Below are 18281 nucleotides of genomic sequence, written 5' to 3'. Positions count from 1 at the left end.
TCTCAGCAAACTAGCTGGAGCTGACCTTGAGATAAGCAAAACTAATCCTGCATGAGCTTTTGAAGCTTAATAACAATTTTTTTCCTTAATAACTTGCCTTTCTTTCTCTCTCCAGCCCCTTTTTGGGAAAAAAGGGAGGTAGGAGGGGAGAGAGGGGGTTACAGGGAGGGAAACCCTCCTCTCGAGGAGGGAATTTTGTTGTGTTGTTTTTCTTTGCTGTATATTTATATATATATATATATACAGTAAATACCTATATATATTGTGTTATATATAACCTGCTGTATATATAACTCTGTGGGGGAGGGAGAGCTAGGCCCTCTCTCAACCTACCACAATGCACACTCTATTTTCTCTCTGCAAAGACCCTCTCAAAGTTCCTTCCCTTTTTTAATTAATCTGTTTTCAGGCTGTTAAGAAATATATGGAGTTCTTCCTTACATTCTACTAATTTTTCTCCTTCTTTTCGCGAATGCAATTTTAACTTGTTATGTACATAGTAATGGTTTCTACTCTGCCTCAAAGTGGCTCTGTACTCAAAGTGCAATGGAACTGAGCTTGGGCAGCTGTGGACCTCCTAAAAAAATTGTCATGGAGTTAACATGAAAAGCCACAGTGAAGTTGTGGAACAGTCAATTCAACACAGCTTCTGACCTACCACAAGGAGTCTTGTCCTGCAAGGCATTAAAAAATGAGTGTGAAAACTACTGTTTTGCATGCATTGTGTAACCGTACAGCACAGGCAGCGCAGCCACATCCACCACACACATGATTAAGTCATTCTCTATGTGGGTACTATAGCCAAGGCCCCTGAACCATGCAAAGGCTCTGCCTAAAATATCTTAAGAGCTCAGCTTCCCAAGTCTTGGCTTTGGAGAACATACAACTCCAACAGCTGCCAAAGGGGAGCAATCATGCAGGTAACTGATGTGGACAAGAACATCCAGCGTTCGACTCTGTGGCATTCCCATTAAGTCATAGCTTTTCAAGAACAAAACCTGATGGACTTCAGAAATGTCAGGAATGCTTGAGGCCTCATTGCTGTCAACAACCCCCATTGATTTTGGCTCTACTTATTACATACAAGTAGTGACAAAGCCTAGTCATGAGTTTTTAAGGGAGCTGGTGCTACAAGGAACCAGGGCAGGAAAAGTGGGAGCTGTGCCAGCTGGACAGGGGAAACTCTGGAGATAGACAGCATAGCTCCTCAGAAATCGCCACCAACTCATTTCTTTCCCTGCTTGTTCAAATCTGCAGCTTTTAATTTAAAGACCTGTAACATCTGCTACCCTCTCCCTTGGTGTTCAAACCCTCCTTTCGTGTAGGGAAAAGCCTCACTGAGATAAGTGAAAGCCATAGCACCTTGCCAAGGTGCCACAGAAGCACAAGAACTTCCAAACCAGTTTAAGCAATAACTTCACAGCCCTGCCTGAGCACAATGTGTCATACAGAGAGGGGAAAAAAACCATGCAAATGGTTATGGTGCAGCAGACATACAAGCATTTACATCAACAGTGACAAATTAAAAGCAGCCCTCAGTGTTATGTAGATACCAGATGTTGAAGCTTTAAAGGTATTTGTTTCAAAGGTACAACAGGGGACTGTCATTTGATTGTAACATCACATGATGAAGACTGTCCCTGCTTCTGTAGAGCAGGGCAGCACAGGTGGGTTGCAATAGTTAAAAGGGATGGCAAAGACTTGTTGCAGGATTTCAACTGCATGAGAAGGGCCAAATATGAGGACATGCAAATGTATAGAATACATAGAATACATAGAATACATAGAATAAACCAGGTTGGAAGAGACCTTCAAGATCATCGCGTCCAACCCATCAACCAATCCAACTCCGCCCAAGCAACTAACCCACAGCACCAAGTACCCCGTCAAGTCTTCTCCTAAAAACCTCCAGTGATGGTGACTCCACCACCTCCCCAGGCAGCCCATTCCAATGTGCAATCACTCTTTCTGTATAGAACTTTTTTCTAACATCCAGCCTGTATCTCCCCTGGCGCAGCCTGAGACTGTGTCCTCTTGTTCTGGTACTGCTTGCCTGGGAGAAGAGACCAACATCCGTCTGTCTACAACCTCCCTTCAGGTAGTTGTAGAGAGTAATAAGGTCACCCCTGAGTCTCCTCTTCTCCAGGCTAAGCAACCCCAGCTCCCTCAGCCTCTCCTCGTAGGGCTTATGTTCCAAACCCCTCACCAACTTTGTTGCTCTTCTCTGGACTCGTTCCAGCAAGTCAACATCCTTCCTAAACTGAGGGGCCCAGAACTGGACACAGTACTCGAGGTGCGGCCTAACCAGTGCAGTGTAGAGGGGCAGAATGACCTCCCTGCTCCTGCTGGCCACACTGTTCCTGATGCAGGCCAGGATGCCATTGGCCCTCTTAGCTGCCTGGGCACACTGCAGGCTCATGTTCAGTCTACCGTCGACCAGCACCCCCAGGTCCCTCTCAGCCTGACTGCTCTCCAGCCACTCTGACCCCAGCCTGTAGCTCTGCATGGGGTTGCTGTGGCCAATGTGCAGAACCCGGCACTTGGATGTGTTAAATCTCATGCCGTTGGACTCTGCCCATATGCCCAGCCTGTCGAGGTCCCTCTGCAGAGCCTCTCTACCCTCCAGCAGATCAACTCCTGCGCCCAGCTTGGTGTCGTCAGCAAATTTACTGATGATGGACTCGATGCCCTCGTCCAGATCATCAATAAAGATGTTAAAGAGCAAGGGGCCCAGTACTGATCCCTGGGGCACACCACTGGTGACTGGCTGCCAGCTGGATGTGGCACCATTCACTACCACTCTCTGGGCTCGGCCCTCCAGCCAGTTCCTAACCCATCGCAGTGTGGTCCCATCCAAGCCATGGGCTGACAGCTTGGCCAGGAGTTTGCTATGGGGAACGGTGTCAAAGGCCTTGCTGAGGTCCAGGTAGACTACATCCACAGGCCTCCCCACATCCACCAGGCGGGTCACCTGATCATAGAAGGAGATCAGGTTGGTCAGGCAGGACCTGCCCTTCCTAAACCCATGCTGGCTGGGCCTGATCCCTTGGCCATCCTCTAAGTGTTGCGTGATTGCACTCAGGATGACCTGCTCCATAATCTTTCCTGGCACTGAGGTCAGGCTGACAGGCCTGTAATTCCCTGGCTCATCCAACCGGCCCTTCTTGTGGATGGGTACCACGTTGGCCAGCTTCCAGTCATGTGGGATCTCTCCAGTGAGCCAGGACTGATGAAAAATAATGGAGAGTGGCTTGGCCAGCTCATCTGCCAGCTCTCTCAGCACCCTAGGATGGATCCCATCTGGTCCCATGGACTTGTGGGGGTCCAAGCTGCTGAGGAGAGCTCCTATCACTTGCTCATGGAACACAGGGAAACCATGTAGCTCCCTGGCTCCCTCTGCCAGTTCTGCAGGCCAGCTGTCTGGTAGACGTTCTTTCCAGCTAGTAAAAACTGAGGTAAAGAAGGTGTTAAGTACCTCTGCCTTTTCCTCATCCTGTGTTACAACATTTCCTTCCATGTCAACCAAGGAGTGGAGGTTGTCCCTGCCCTTCCTCTTGCTATTAATATATTTATAGAAGGACTTTTTGTTGTCCTTCACATCAGAGGCCAGTTTAAGTTCCAAATATGCTTTTGCCTCCCTAATTTTCCTCCTACATGCCCTAGCAACCTATCTATATATATATATAGATATATATAATCAAGAGTTATGAAAGGCATAGCTAATCAGAAGTTCATGAATGGTCTGCTCATTGGATTGCTGCACCAACAGCTAAATTTAAATCAAAAAACCTTATTGTGTGATGACATTTAGGAAAACTCTCTGAAGTCTACTTCACTCTGGATGCTCAGATGTTCAGCTGCCTCACACAGAACATACACAAAGGTTTCACATCTTCCGCCACTGGTATTCCCATTTGTGATCAGTGTGAAGTGTTTCATCTCAGTGTAAAACTTACCACATTGATGGCAGCATGGGGCAAAAAGCATTTGAAAGTCATGTTCACAGTACTTCCTCCCTTCAAACTGCAAATGGAAAAAAAGCTGTTAGAGGGACGAGGAGTATGACTTCAACATGAATGCTGTAACACACCAGTTTGATTCCAGATGCAATTAGGTAGCTGCACACACAAAAAAAGGCAGACTGTGCTAGGCATTAAATCCACCCACCTTAATTCAGTTACAAGTTAGCAGGTAGCAATAGCACACCCTTTTGCTACGCTGCGGAGAGCCCGAGGTGTTTTCTGTCACCTATTTACAGCACAAGAGATGCCTTATCTTTGTCAGACCCCTGAAACTCTGATGCAGTTGAGCAAATTCTGTATGGGAAATTACCTAACACACACACACAAAACCCCAACACCCCCCCCCTCCCACACACACACACCTTTCCTGGGAAGAAGCAGTTTCCTGAGCTCATATAATCTCCACTCTACATTTCCTGTAAGAATGACCCAGCATACAGGAGGAAGTAAGTAGGGGCCAGGAAGAACACCCAGGGACAGAAATCTTTACAATTTATGGAGCAATACAACCAAAACATGAGGGGAAATGAAGCTTTTCTTTGTGATGCTTATTGCATGGAATCATAGAACCATTTCGCTGGAAAAGACCCTTAAGAGTGTCAAATACAGCTTTTAAGGAGCAAAGATCACTACAGCGATTAGAAGAAGTAGGGAACCCATCTTAAGGGATTTGCATTTGGATCTGAATTTTCTGACATCTTAGAGAAGTTCAGCCGCAGTTCAAGCTCACACACAAAAACCCATGGAAAAAAGTTTTACAGCACTGCATTAGCACCTTAGCCAAAAAAATTGTATAAACATGTAGGTGAGTATGTCCTGAAGCAATGGGAAATGTTAGATACCTTCAGGCACTTCATTACTAGGCACGGATGCCAACTAGCATGTCAAAACCAGATAGACATTATTAGGTATGCTATAAAATGTTTGGATTTGAATGTCTCAGTTTAAAACAGTGGAGAAAGCAAGATAGCAGGAAACCCCACTCCTTTTACTGGGGCCAAGACAAAACAAATCAAATAGTATAAAATATTACTCACAAATTAAGTTTGGTGCATGGACAGATGCTACAGCAATGTGCTTCAAGATTACCTGCCTTATACCATGAAATTCCAAGGAATAAATACAAATACAGCAATTACTTGTGCAATATACAGAGCCACTAGTAGGATGGGGAGCTAATGGAACACTCTGGAAGTCACTTTGAGATTAGAAACTTAATTCCTGTGCCCAACCTCAGCTGCATCTAACTAGGAACAGAAAGACATGCTCAATAATCAGACTCTTTCAGAAGTGTGCTAGCAAATTACTAAGTGTTTTTCCAGTGTAATACACTAAAACAGATTACTTTTTTAATTGGAGCTTAAAGAAATAATTGACACAGGACTATTACTTTCTCAGTGACCAATGGAAATTACTGTTTTGTTGTGAATTGTGCTTGCTTCCTGTCAGATAGAATCCTTTTTAAACTAAAAACAAACAAATAAACCAACAAACTAAAACAACCTGAAAACTTCCTGTTTTGGGTAAATAGGTGGTCCAATGGGAAATGCTCAGGTTTGCCTGGATTGCAGAGCCACCACATATTCATCTGAGTGGATTAAACAGGTTTTCTCCCCCTCTGGTTTGCATCAGACAGGTTGGTTACCATTCAGTCTTGTTTATATTATCAACAGCACATTTGTGATGCCTCTGTTGGATGAGCCAGAAGTTCATCCATCAGAGAACTTCTGTAACAAATCCCACAGCACCTATTCTAAAAGCCAGATCATTTGACTGTTGTATGCTGGAAGTCCATGAGTTAAGTAGCTCTGCATAGAACATGTCACTATGACATAACCTCCAGGTTTTTAGCTGGACTTAGTGAAATGACATGCACAGAACATGAGTCTTTAAAGACCATTCCCCTAAGGTAGTTTCTGGTAAAGCCCATTTTAAGTAAACACTCAAGATGCAACTAGAATAGAAACAAATCTGACAAGTACATTGCAGCTTCACCTTCCTTTAATCTTCCTGTAAGTTATTACTTAGGGGGGAGGAGGGGGAACAAAGAAAGTGAAAGGAACTCCCTCTTATTCACCAGGAAATGTCACATGCTATTTCATTTTATTTTATTCTTATAATTAAATGATACTATTAGCACTACAAACTGTGCTGCAGATCTTCTGAGTAGTCCATAGGATTTTACTGTATGCACACATGGTGAGATTGAGTTGCTGGAGCATGTCCAAAGAAGGGCATTGAAGCTTGTGAAGGGTCTAAAGCACAAGTCTTATGAGAGGTGGCTGAGGGAACTGAAGTTCTCCAGTCTGCAGAAAAGGAGGATCAGGAGAGATCTTCTCACCTTCTACAACTGTGTGAAAGGAGGTTGCAGAGAGATGGGGGTCAGTCTCTTCTCCCAAGTAATGAGTGGTAAGATGACAGGAAACGGCCTCAAATTGTGCCAGAGGAGATTTTAACTGGGTATTAGGACAAATTTCTTCACTGAAAGAGTGGTTAAGCATTGGAAAAGACTTCCTGAGGAAGTGGTGGAGTTACCATCCCTGGAGGTATTTAAAAGAGCTATAGATATAGTGCTTAGGGACATGGTTTAGTGGTGAACTTCTTGGCGCTGGGTTAATGGTTGGATTAAAGGTCTTTCCCCACCTAAATGATTCTATGACTCTATCCACCTCTGAAAGGCCTTCTACCTCCTCCACCTCAGCACAGTGCAGAGCACTGGGCTTCTTCTGAAAACACTAAGTAGAGCCTGTTAATGAATGGCTGGATCTGGGGTAGGACTCATCTCTCCTAACCTCCTGTTTGAAGGTAAGGTGCCCACATTCCCCAGTGGGAGACATGGGCAACCTCTTGTAGGGAATAGCCATTCTTGGACCCAAGAGCGACATGGGTTGGAGGAAATGCCCACTGACTGATCATAGTGGTCTGATTACCTGTCCCTCTGAATGCACTGCCATAGCAGCTCTCCTTTTAAGCCAGCTGTTCTGCTGTTAGTATAGGACTGTCTTACGCCAGGTTGTAAGATTCTGCAACAGCAGCTCTATGGAATACAGTGCTTCTGGGCAGTGGAGTCAATAAGACCAGAATCACAAAATCACAGAATGTTAGAGGTTGGAAGAGACCTCCAGAGATCGTCAAGTCCAACCACTCTGCCAAAGCAGAACCACCCAGGGTAGTCCTCACAGGAATGCATCCAGGTGGGTTTTGAAAGTCTCCAGAGAAGGAAACTCCACCACCTCCCTGGACAGCCTGTTCCAGTGCTCCACCATCCTCACCATAAAAGTTTCTCTTCATGTTGAGGTGATACCTTCTATGTTCAAGTTTGTATACATTGTTCCTTGTCTTATTACTGCACACCACTGTAAAGAGATTGTCCCCCTCCACTTGACACTCACCCCTCAGATATTTATAGACAATGATCAGATCCCCTCTCAGTCTTCTCTTCCCAAGACTAAACAGCCCCAAGTCTCTCAGTCTCTATTCATAGGAGAGATGCTCAAGTCCCCTAATCATCCTTGGGGCTCCACATTGGACTCAGGCAGATCCCTGTCTCTTGAATTGAGGAGCCCAAAACTGGACACAATACTCCAGGTGTGGTCTCATCAGGGCAGAATAGAGGGGTAGAAGAACCTCCTTAGTCCTGCTGGACACACTTTTCTTGATGTACCCCAAGATACCATTGGCCCTCTTGGCTACAAGTGCACATTGACCAGACCACTTCACATCTGACAGCAATTAGCTTGTGCTAATTTCTGTTTAGGTTGAGTGCATCAGAAAACACAGTGAACTGGCAATGCGGAGCAAACAGCAACACAAGTGTACCCTAGTAGGTCCTAATCCCACAGCTCCCATGCAACATTAGGCACACAGCTCTCGCTTACACCCTTATGCAATAAGGCCAGTGTTGGCTTGCCACGAACCTGTATTTGTCTTTCCTCATATCAGCTCATGAGGACATCAGAAAAATTCCTGCTGCATTGCAAACACCAAGCTGCAGGTGGGCACTGCTTCTGTGTGGCACTGCTTGTGCTGAAAGCAGCTCAGCTCCATCACTGGACGACAGCAAGCTGTGCTGATCAGAGTCCCTGCAGACAGCCCAGAGGCACCTCCGGTGGAGCAGGTGACCTACATCAGCCTGACCAGTACAGCCCCCACCCACAGAACACAGGCACAAAGCTTATCACAGTAGTGTGTAATGGCAAACATGATAAGCAACTTAATGACTAATGGGGAACTCTGTAAGGCTGGCACTAGGCAGGAGAGGAGTATTTGATTTCTCGATTGCTAAGAGCTGGAAATCATGCCCCAAGAAACACCAGTTTAGCTAAACCAGACACAACAAACACAACCTCATGCCGGGCAACCAACAGTGCTTACCCACAGGGAACCTGCTCAGAGAAACATCTTACCTAGCCACACCCCCAAACACATCCATCTTCTCAGAGTGCATTAAGCCAGTCTTACCCAGTCACTATTTCTTGGCAGTGATACAGATCATCTCAAGTCCTCAGAGCACTGACAGCCATCTCCTGAGCACTGACCAACCTAAGCCCACCTTCTCTCTGCTTAGGGCTGATCCCTCTTTTTCCTCCAAACACTGTCACCCACTACATTCTCATCTCTAGTACCAAGGTGCTGAATAAAGAGCAAGCTGTGCCCTTGTCTGCCCTTCTCCCTGAGCGGCACCACCAGGAAACATGTTCAGGTTTCCACTGTAATCATCTCACTGGTCACTTCAGTGCTACGTGAGAGCCTTTTTGGCAGCACAGGACATGCATGGACACTAAAGGGCGCAGAGACAGAGGAGAAGGCCCTGCTGAAGATTTCCAAGTTGAAATAACCTCAAAGGCACAAGGACTGGGACAGTCTGGACATTCACTGACCACTCCACTTTCTAGAAGATACCCATAACACACCAATATAGAGGGGGGAGGAAGACTGGGTAAGATTTAAAAGCTATCATCTAAAGGCTCTCAGAGGACTTAAACAGACCAAAAAGTACCTCTCTTCAGCACCAGAATATAGACTTGCTGGTGTGGAGAGAAACTGCAAGATCTTGTCGTAGACACTGTATGCCTAGGGGCAGAAAGGTGATGTGAACTTCAAACCATACGCAGGTCTTTTACGTATTCATTTAAAACTCATCACAATTATTTTACCTCTGTAGTAGCAGTGGCAAAAAGTGTCTATTCTTAACTGAAATGTTCCACTTTCTATCTAACATTTCTCAAAAATAAAGTCTAGCTAGCCTGAAAACAACACTAGCAACCAAAATATTTTCATTCCCCAGACAATCTATGGACACTCATCTCTGACTCTATGTAACAGGAAACATTGCTCTGCAGTAAGAGAATGGTCAAATCCCGACCATAATGAACACTAATGTTAACAAAATAGCAGCAGGAAGCACAATGGCTACATCCAATACACCTCAACACCACCAGGATACTTGCCCCTGCCTAAGAGATCCAGGATCCCATGAGCAGCAGAGAAGCTGTAATACTCCCAGACTAGTTGTAAGACTTTCTTTCAGGAGTTGATCTACTGGAGGGTAGAGAGGCTCTGCAGAGGGACCTCGACAGGCTGGACAGATGGGCAGAGTCCAACGGCATGAGATTGAACACATCCAAGTGCCGGGTTCTGCACATTGGCCACAGCAACCCCATGCAGAGCTACAGGCTGGGGTCAGAGTGGCTGGAGAGCAGTCAGGTGGAAAGGGACCTGGGGGTGCTGGTTGATAGTAGACTGAACATGAGCCTGCAGTGTGCCCAGGCAGCTAAGAGGGCCAATGGCATCCTGGCCTGCATCAGGAACAGTGTGGCCAGCAGGAGCAGGGAGGTCATTCTGCCCCTGTACACTGCACTGGTTAGGCCGCACCTCGAGTACTGTGTCCAGTTCTGGGCCCCTCAGTTTAGGAAGGAGGTTGACTTGCTGGAGCGTGTCCAGAAAAGGGCAACAAGGTTGGTGAGGGGCTTGGAGCACAAGCCCTATGAGGAGAGGGCTTAGCCTGGAGAAGAGGAGACTCAGGGGTGACCTTATTACTCTCTACAACTACCTGAAGGGAGGTTGTAGACAGATGGATGTTGGTCTCTTCTCCCAGGCAGCCAGTACCAGAACAAGAGGACACAGTCTCAGGCTGCGCCAGGGGAGGTTCAGGCTAGATGTTAGGAAGAAGTTCTATACAGAGAGAGTGATTGCCCATTGGAATGGGCTGCCTGGGGAGGTGGTGGAGTCGCCATCACTGGAGGTTTTCAGGAGGAGACTTGATGGGGTGCTTGGTGCCGTGGGTTAGTTGTTTGGGTGGTGTTGGATTGGTTGGATGGGTTGGATGCGGTTATCTTGAAGGTCTCTTCCAACCTGGTTTATTCTATGTATTCTATTCTTTCCATTGTGGTCCTTGTCCATCTCCTTGGAGAAAGAGACTCTCTAGAGCAGGATTTCTCAAAATTATATCTTTAACAAAGAGCCACTTAGCTTTCTAATAGAGGTCCCTGGAACCTCTCACTGATTTTTGAGACAGAACAAGGATGAATAAAATACTCATTATTTAGAGAAAAATATTTTTTATTGTTTTAAGACAATTTTATTAACACAATCATAAATGCTTTAGTTTTAAAACATGCACATCACTCTAAGTTTGCCTCAGGTCTGAAGCACTTCAAGATGGACTCCTTACCATGCCTGCAAGCAGGCAGCAGCTCAGTATATCTTAACAATTGTACTGCAATGTGTGTCTAGGGTTTTTTTATTTGTTTGCTTGATTTGGTTTTATTTAATTGCTACTGCCTTGCAGCTCACTGTGAGAGACTAAACCTTGTCTCTCTTGATGTGACTCAACAAAGATAAAATCACCTTTGCTCCTTGCCCAGACAATAGCTGATGTGTATTGGGCAGATGCCACTGGATAATGACTCTCTGGAATGTGCATAGACAAGATCATCTCTACCCATCAGCTACCCCAAAAAGGGAGGATGGTGAAAAGGACAATGGTTTCACCACCTGGACACATACCTAAAAAACTGTACAAAAGATCTGAGCTCAGAACTGGCTCAGAAGAGGAAAAGACCTGGGCAATCCCGCTCGGAAGAAAAACGAAGAGAATACCAGGACAGAAAAGTACAGACACAGGAGAAAAGACACCACCATGTAGCCTGGAGGCAGTAGACCAGGAGGAACTCTCTCTGTCTGGGTCCTAAGTTCCGCCTGCTGCAACTCGTTGACCTGAAGAGGCTGCTCAGAGAAGGACTTGGACTTTGGGATCTCTCCCTCCCCTCCTCCAGCAGCAGACACCACAGCCAACAAGGAAGACCTCTCCCCCACGCCAAAGCTGCAGCAGCCTTCCTCCACAGACCCAAACTGTCTTGGGGGGTGAGTGGTGTAGTAATATAATTCATTTCCTTTTCTCTCTCCCTCTTCTCTTTCTCTCTCTTCTCTCCCCTTCTCATCCATCCACTTTATTCTGTTAATAAATAGCCTCACTGTTGATATTTTGGCCTTGTTTGTGCCTCTAATTTCATAACAGGGGAATATTCAAAAGAACTGAGTCTCTTTCCCTCTCTGGACCAAGACACTCACCTTTTGATGTCTTAAGGGATACTAGTGGCTCATTTACCACAATCTGTGCAACACTGATCCTACAGCACTGAGAAGGCTTTTGATCCTCACATAAGACGAGATGAAGCAAACCCCAAGAAGCCCCTTTGCTCATCTCTTTTCCACTCCACACTCCTCCCTCAGCCTCTCCTCATCACCACATAACATGGCTCTGTAAAATTAGAAACTTACTGTGGGAATAAACAGGGACAGCACACTGAGTGTGAAAGCACAGCATTGTGCTTTTAACATACTGTTCACCTGCCTTTTCTGATCACAGTATGGCATAAATCCTGTAACTACTACTGTAAGTTGTATTTGTGGTAGGTTGAGAAACCAATTCTCCCACTACGGGCAAAAGAAAGACTCACAGTATCACAGTATCACTAAGGTTGGAAGAGACCTCAAAGATCAAGTCCAACCTGTCACCACAGACCTCACGACTAGACCATGGCACCAAGTGCCACGTCCAATCTCCCCTTGAACACCTCCAGGGACGGTGACTCCACCACCTCCCTGGGCAGCACATTCCAATGACGAACGACTCGCTCAGTGAAGAACTTTCTCCTCACCTCGAGCCTAAACCTCCCCTGGCACAGCTTGAGACTGTGTTCCTTGTTCTGGTGCTGGTTGCCTGGGAGAAGAGACCAACCCCCTCCTGTCTACAACCACCTTTCAGGTAGTTGTAGAGGGCAATGAGGTCACCCCTGAGCCTCCTCTTCTCCAGGCTAAACAATCCCAGCTCCCTCAGCCTCTCCTCACAGGGCTGTGCTCAAGGCCTCTCCCCAGCCTTGTTGCCCTTCTCTGGACACATTCAAGTGTTTCAATGTCCTTCTTAAACTGAGGGGACCAGAACTGGACACAGTACTCAAGGTGTGGCCTAACCAATGCAGAGTACAGGGGCACAATGACCTCCCTGCTCCTGCTGGCCACACTATTCCTAATGCAGGCCAGGATGCCATTGGCCCTCTTGGCCACCTGGCACACTGCTGGCTCACGTTTAGGTGGCTGTCAATCATCACCCCCAGGTCCCTCTCTGTTTGGCAGCTCTCCAGCCACTCTGACCCCAGCCTGTAGCTCTGCATGGGGTTGCTGTGGCCAAAGTGCAGCACCTGGCACTTGGACTTGTTAAATGCCATCCCACTGGACTCTGCCCATCTGTCCAGTCGGTCGAGGTCCCTCTGCAGAGCCCTTCTACCCTCTGACTAACATCTGTTCCCAACTTGGTGTCATCTGCAAACTTGCTGATGACTGACTCGATCCCCTCATCCATATTATCAATGAAGATGTTAAAGAGGATGGGGCCCAGCACTGATCCCTGGGGGGCGCCACTGGTGACTGGCCGCCAGCTGGCTGTGGCACCATTCACCACCACTCTCTGGGCTCGGCCCTCCAGCCAGTTCCTAACCCAGCACAGAGTGCTGCTGTCCAAGCCACGAGCTGACAGCTTAGCCAGCAGTTTACTGTGGGGGACGGTGTCAAAGGCCTTGCTGAAGTCCAGGTAGACTACATCCACAGGCCTCCCCACATCCACCAGACGGGTCACCTGATCATAAAAGGAGATCAGGTTGGAGAGGCAGGACCTGCCCTTCCTAAATCCATGCTGGCTGGACCTGAGCCCTTGGCTGTCCTTCAGGTGTGCAGTTATTGCCTCCAGGATAATCTGCTCCATAATTTTCCCTGGCACTGAGGTCAGACTGACTGGCCTGGAGTTTCCAGGTTCCTCCATCTAACCCTTCTTGTGGATGGGGACCACACTGGCCAGTTTCCAGTCATCTGGGACCTCTCCAGTGAGCCAGGACTGGAGGAAAATGATGGAGAGCGGCTTGGCCAGCTCATCGGCCAGCTCTCTCAGCACCCTAGGATGGATCCCATCCGGTCCCACGGACTTGTGGGTGTCCAAGTGGCTCAGCAGGTCCCGAACTAATTCCTCATGGATTTCTGGGGCATTACACTGCTCCCTGACTCAGACAAAACGGATTGCAAAAATGGTGGAAAGTTTAAATGAAAAAAAACAAAACAAAACAATGAAAGTTTTACAGAAAACCTCAAGCACCGTGACAAAGAGATCCCAAAACATATCCAAGAACATCCCACCCCCACCTGGGGGGTTACACCCAACACCCACCCCTGCCCCCAGGCTCCTTCTCCCCCCCTAACCCCGCCTTGGGTTTGGGCAGGCCCAAAGGAGGCAGCTCATGCCATTTTACCTAGGCAGCGGTGAGGGAAAAAAGAGGAAATGAGGACCCCTCGATGATGTTTTATAGGGGAGCAGGGCATTATGGGATGCAATATCTGGCCTCCTGTGACCACCCACTGGGCTGGGCTCCCTTTGGGACATCCTAGGTGTGGCCTGTGCAGTGGCATCAGGGGCCGGCACCCAGCCTAAACCACCACAGTATTACAAACTACTTGGGCAGGACCTTATCTCTCAGACACTAATCCCCATTCTCATATCATCTACCCTTCCTTACACCAATAACTTCACATATTACAGAATGCATTGGGTTGGAAGAGACCCTAAAATGTCATCTTGTCTAACTCCCCTGCAGTGAGCAGGGACCCCTCCAACTAGATCAGCCTACCCAGGACCACATTAAGTCTTCAGGGACAGGGCCTCAACCACATCCAATCTGTTTCAGTATTTTACTACTCTCATTGTAAAGAACTTCCTCTGTATGTTCAACCTGCCTCTGCCCTGCTCCAGTTATGAACTAGTCGAAAGCTTTCACTGAAGTCACTTTGTGTTTCAGACACTTGTATCTTCAAGATAAGGGAAGGCAAAAGAAAATGACACCAGTATCAAAATACTCACCTGAGCTGAGGGCAATCTACCTAGGGATGACAAATATGAATCAGAGTAGGGGATTTGCTCTTGAATGCATGTGAGAAGTGCTGATTTTGAATGTTTCAGTTTGTTAAACGTAGAGCTAACCTACACACAGGTCCCATCTGGTTTGGGCTCTCCACATACCCTGATCTCAGCATGCTGACTTACAGGTCATCTCTATGAACCTCACTAAACTTGGCAATAAACCTTTGGACCGCAGAGTGCTCGGGTTTCTCTCCAGATGAGGGAATACAGTTTAGCAATATCAGTAATATGGTTTAGTTGTGAACTTAGTAGAGTAAATAATTGGGCCTGATCACTTCAAGGGTCTTTTCCAACCTGAATGATTCTATGATTCTATGCCTGTTCTCCAAGAATTATGATTTCTCTGCTTTTCAGATTTCAAGAGAAAAGAATCTACACTGAGAAAGAAATCTCCAGCACTTTTTTTTCTTGGTTCTGATAACTTTAGGCTACACATTTAAATAAGGTTGTATACACTGGTGTCCTCCAAATTAGCACAGAATTGCAGCTCCTTTTTTGTCATTCTGCTGGGAAGATCCTTTTGGAGCCCAGTTCTTCCCACAGAACTTTCTGATCTATCAGTCTGCCCAAAGCCACTTCTGGTATGAGAATGAAGGCACAAGGCAAAGGCTGGGGGGGAGACCCGTGCTCTGCCCTGCTTACCTCATAGAAGAGCCCTTCAGGAAACTGCTGAAAGCACTGGGCACAGACAAAGCACTGCTCATGGTACAGCTCACCGTTGCTGTTGACAATTTTCTCGTCGGGGGCAAAGCCACCCCTGCAGCGCTCACAGATGGCATTTGCAAGTGCGTTCGCCATGTTGCTGTCATGAAAAAAAACCAGAAAGAAAATTAACCTATATAGGCAACACCACTGGGTTGGGGCCACTTTTTTCCCTTTTTATTTTTTAATTCAGAGCCAACTGCATCAGCCTAATGCTAGGCTGCTCAACACAACTTTTCCAATGGAGTTAACGATTTGTGGCAACCGCTCGGAAATAAAACTGCCACTTCCCCTGCTCCCAAACTGTTCAGAAACAAAATCCCTGCAATGCATACCAACAACTATTAATTAAACAAACAAACAAAGCAATGTTTGTTACTACAGGCTCATTTTTGTAGGCTCATTTTCTCATAATTTATGGTAAATAAAGGCAGGCAATTCAAAGAAGTACTTTAAAAATGCCAAAATGCATTAGAATTACAGAAAATAAGGGCAAATATTAACAGTATTTGAGCACTGGCATCACACAAGAAAACAAAAATGCTAATCCCAAAATAATTCCTAATATACATATGCACACACACACATATATATATTTGTAACAGCATTGGTTCAAAATTTCTAAATAAGCAGTATGAAAGAGTGTACAGTATCTAACCTGGCAAATATTACTGAAAACCGTATCAGATAAACAATTATGCCTTATATAAGCTTTGCATACAGAACTTCATAGCCAGAATTTCATCAGCCAGGTTGGTAGAGACCTCCAAGATCATCAAGTCCAACTGATCACTCAACCCTAACTAATCAACTAGACCACGGCACTAAATGCCTCATCCAGTCTTTTCTTAAACACCTCCAGGGATATTGACCTCACCACCTTGCTGGGCAGCCCATTCCAAAGGCCAATCACTCTTTCTACAAAGAACTTCTTTCTAAGATCCAGACTACACTTCCCCTGGCACAGCCTGAGACTGTGTGCTCTTGTTCTGGTGCTGGTTGCCTGGGAAAAGAGACCAACCCCCACCTGGCTACAACCTCCCTTCAGGTAGTTGTGGACAGCAATAAGGTCTCCCCTGAGCCTCCTCTGCTCCAGGCTAAGCAACCCCAGCTCCCTCAGCCTCTCCTCACAGGGCTTGTGCTCCAAACCCTTCACCAGCTTTGTTGCCCTTCTCTGTTCATGTTCCAGCAAGTCAACATCTTTCCTAAACTGAGGGGCCCAGAACTGGACACAGGACTCAAGGTGTGGCCTAACCAGTGCGGCGTACAGGGACACAATGACTTCCCTGCTCCTGCTGCCCACGCTATTCCTGATACAGGCCAGGATGCCATTGGCCTTCTTGGCCACCTGGGCACACTGCCTACATATTCAGCCTACTATCAACCAGTACCCCCAGGTCCCTTTCTGCCTGGCTATTCTCCAGCCACTCTGCCCCCAGCCTGTAGCACTGCATGGGGTTGTTGTGGCCAATGTGTAGAACCTGGCATTTAGATGTGTTAAATATCATGCCATTGGACTCTGCCCATCTGTTCAGCCTCTTAAGATCCCTCTGCAGAGCTCTCCTACCCTCTAACAGATCAACACCTACCCCCAACTTGGTGTCATCTGCAAATTTACTGATGATGGACTCAATCCCCTCATCCAGATCATCAATGAAGATATTTAATAGGATGGGACCCAGCACTGATCCCTGGGGAACACCACTAGTGCCTGGCTGCCAGCTGGATGTGGCACCATTCACCACCACTCTCCGGGCTCATCCCTCCAGTCAGTTCCTAATCCAGCACAGAGTGCTGCTGTCCAAGCCATAGGCTGACAGCTTGGCCAGGAGTTTGCTGTGGGGGATGGTGTCAAGGGTCTTGCTGAAGTCCAGGTTGACTACATCCACAGCCTGCCCCGTGTCCACCAGGCAGGTCACTTGGTCATAAAAGGAGGTCAGGTCGGTCAGGCAGGACCTGCCCTTCCTAAATCCATGCTGGCTTGAAACCATGCATACCTTCAAACCATTTTACAAACCGAGTTTCAAGTCATGGGATTTTTAGTTGGTTTGTTAGGGTTCATCTCAGAGAGCTCAATGAATACTGTGCCAGTGTTGGTCCAGGGCCAAGGGGGAGGTAGGAATGCTCAATATGCCCCACTGCGACTTACACACAGGCCTACACAAGCTGGCAAACCCATGCCAGGGTTGGGGAAAAAAATAATCCAACTCAGATAGCAACTTCAGTTGCTTCTCAAAGACATGTTACCATTAAATGACAATGCAGTAGCTGCAAAATACCAGAGGAATTCAGTACACTGCTACCATGTCCACATCTGCAGAAGACAGTACAGCTGTGTTTCAGTTAAGGCCAAAAAAGGGTTCACTTGATTTTTCCTTCGCAAACAATTTCTTACTCATATCAAGACTCTTTCAGGATCGCCTCTCTTCCCTAATATGGCAAATACAGGACAATGAACTAGTTTCATGATAATCTGACAAAACCAACTCAAACGTTTATCTGGAAGCTTATAAAACAACTGACACCATTTTAAACACAGATGCACACACTGTGGTACAGCTATCACGCTGTGCCTGTAAGTGCAGTGCCCTCAATGCACTGCAAGATGCCAAGTCTTTCCCCTCCAGGGAATAAGATCCCTTGGCTCCCACCAATAGGTTCAATAGGCATTTAATTCATTCCTTGCACAGGGAGCAAGCAAACACCTAGCACGTGGTTCAAAATGGAATGTGCTTTATCTATTTCTTACACTGTCTCACAGAAGAGCTCTATGCACTGTCACATCTGACCAGTTATTATTAGCTGGCCTTTGGGGTTTTTTTTTTTCTTCCTCTCTCTTTAAAGATCTCTGCAGAAAAGGGAAACAGTAACTGCTGGTCAAATATTCACTGCCATCTTGGTGAAAAAAATGTGCAAATTTCACAGGATCAGATGGAGGATGGTCTGTCCTATACGTAACAGACAAGCTTACAATCACTCACATTGCAGTGATTACACATATAAACTGTGGCTCACTAGCTTGCTGATGGTCTCCAGAAATTGCATATGCTTCTTGTGGAGGAAAACCTCAGGCACTTCATCTGTCCTCCTTA

At 46.6% G+C, this 18281-nt stretch overlaps 1 protein-coding gene across 3 annotated transcripts in view; it reads right to left on the bottom strand.

The window, feature by feature from the left end:
* Positions 1-18281, bottom strand: part of LIMS1 (LIM zinc finger domain containing 1) — a 46424-nt gene that overhangs the window by 9445 nt on the left and 18698 nt on the right. For all 3 annotated transcript variants that reach the window (XM_009911434.2, XM_009911433.2, XM_009911432.2), the window contains exons 2-3: positions 15130-15289; positions 3957-4023 (exon numbers count right to left, since the gene is read on the bottom strand). In XM_009911434.2, coding sequence (XP_009909736.1) covers positions 3957-4023; positions 15130-15289 — 227 coding nt within the window. The remainder of the gene's footprint in view (positions 1-3956; positions 4024-15129; positions 15290-18281) is intronic.

This window comes from Dryobates pubescens, chromosome 7, assembly GCF_014839835.1.
Source record: "Dryobates pubescens isolate bDryPub1 chromosome 7, bDryPub1.pri, whole genome shotgun sequence".
Taxonomy (NCBI): domain Eukaryota; kingdom Metazoa; phylum Chordata; class Aves; order Piciformes; family Picidae; genus Dryobates; species Dryobates pubescens.
The sequence above is the reverse complement of the archived record's forward strand: the minus strand, read 5'-3'. Positions and strand labels throughout refer to the sequence as shown.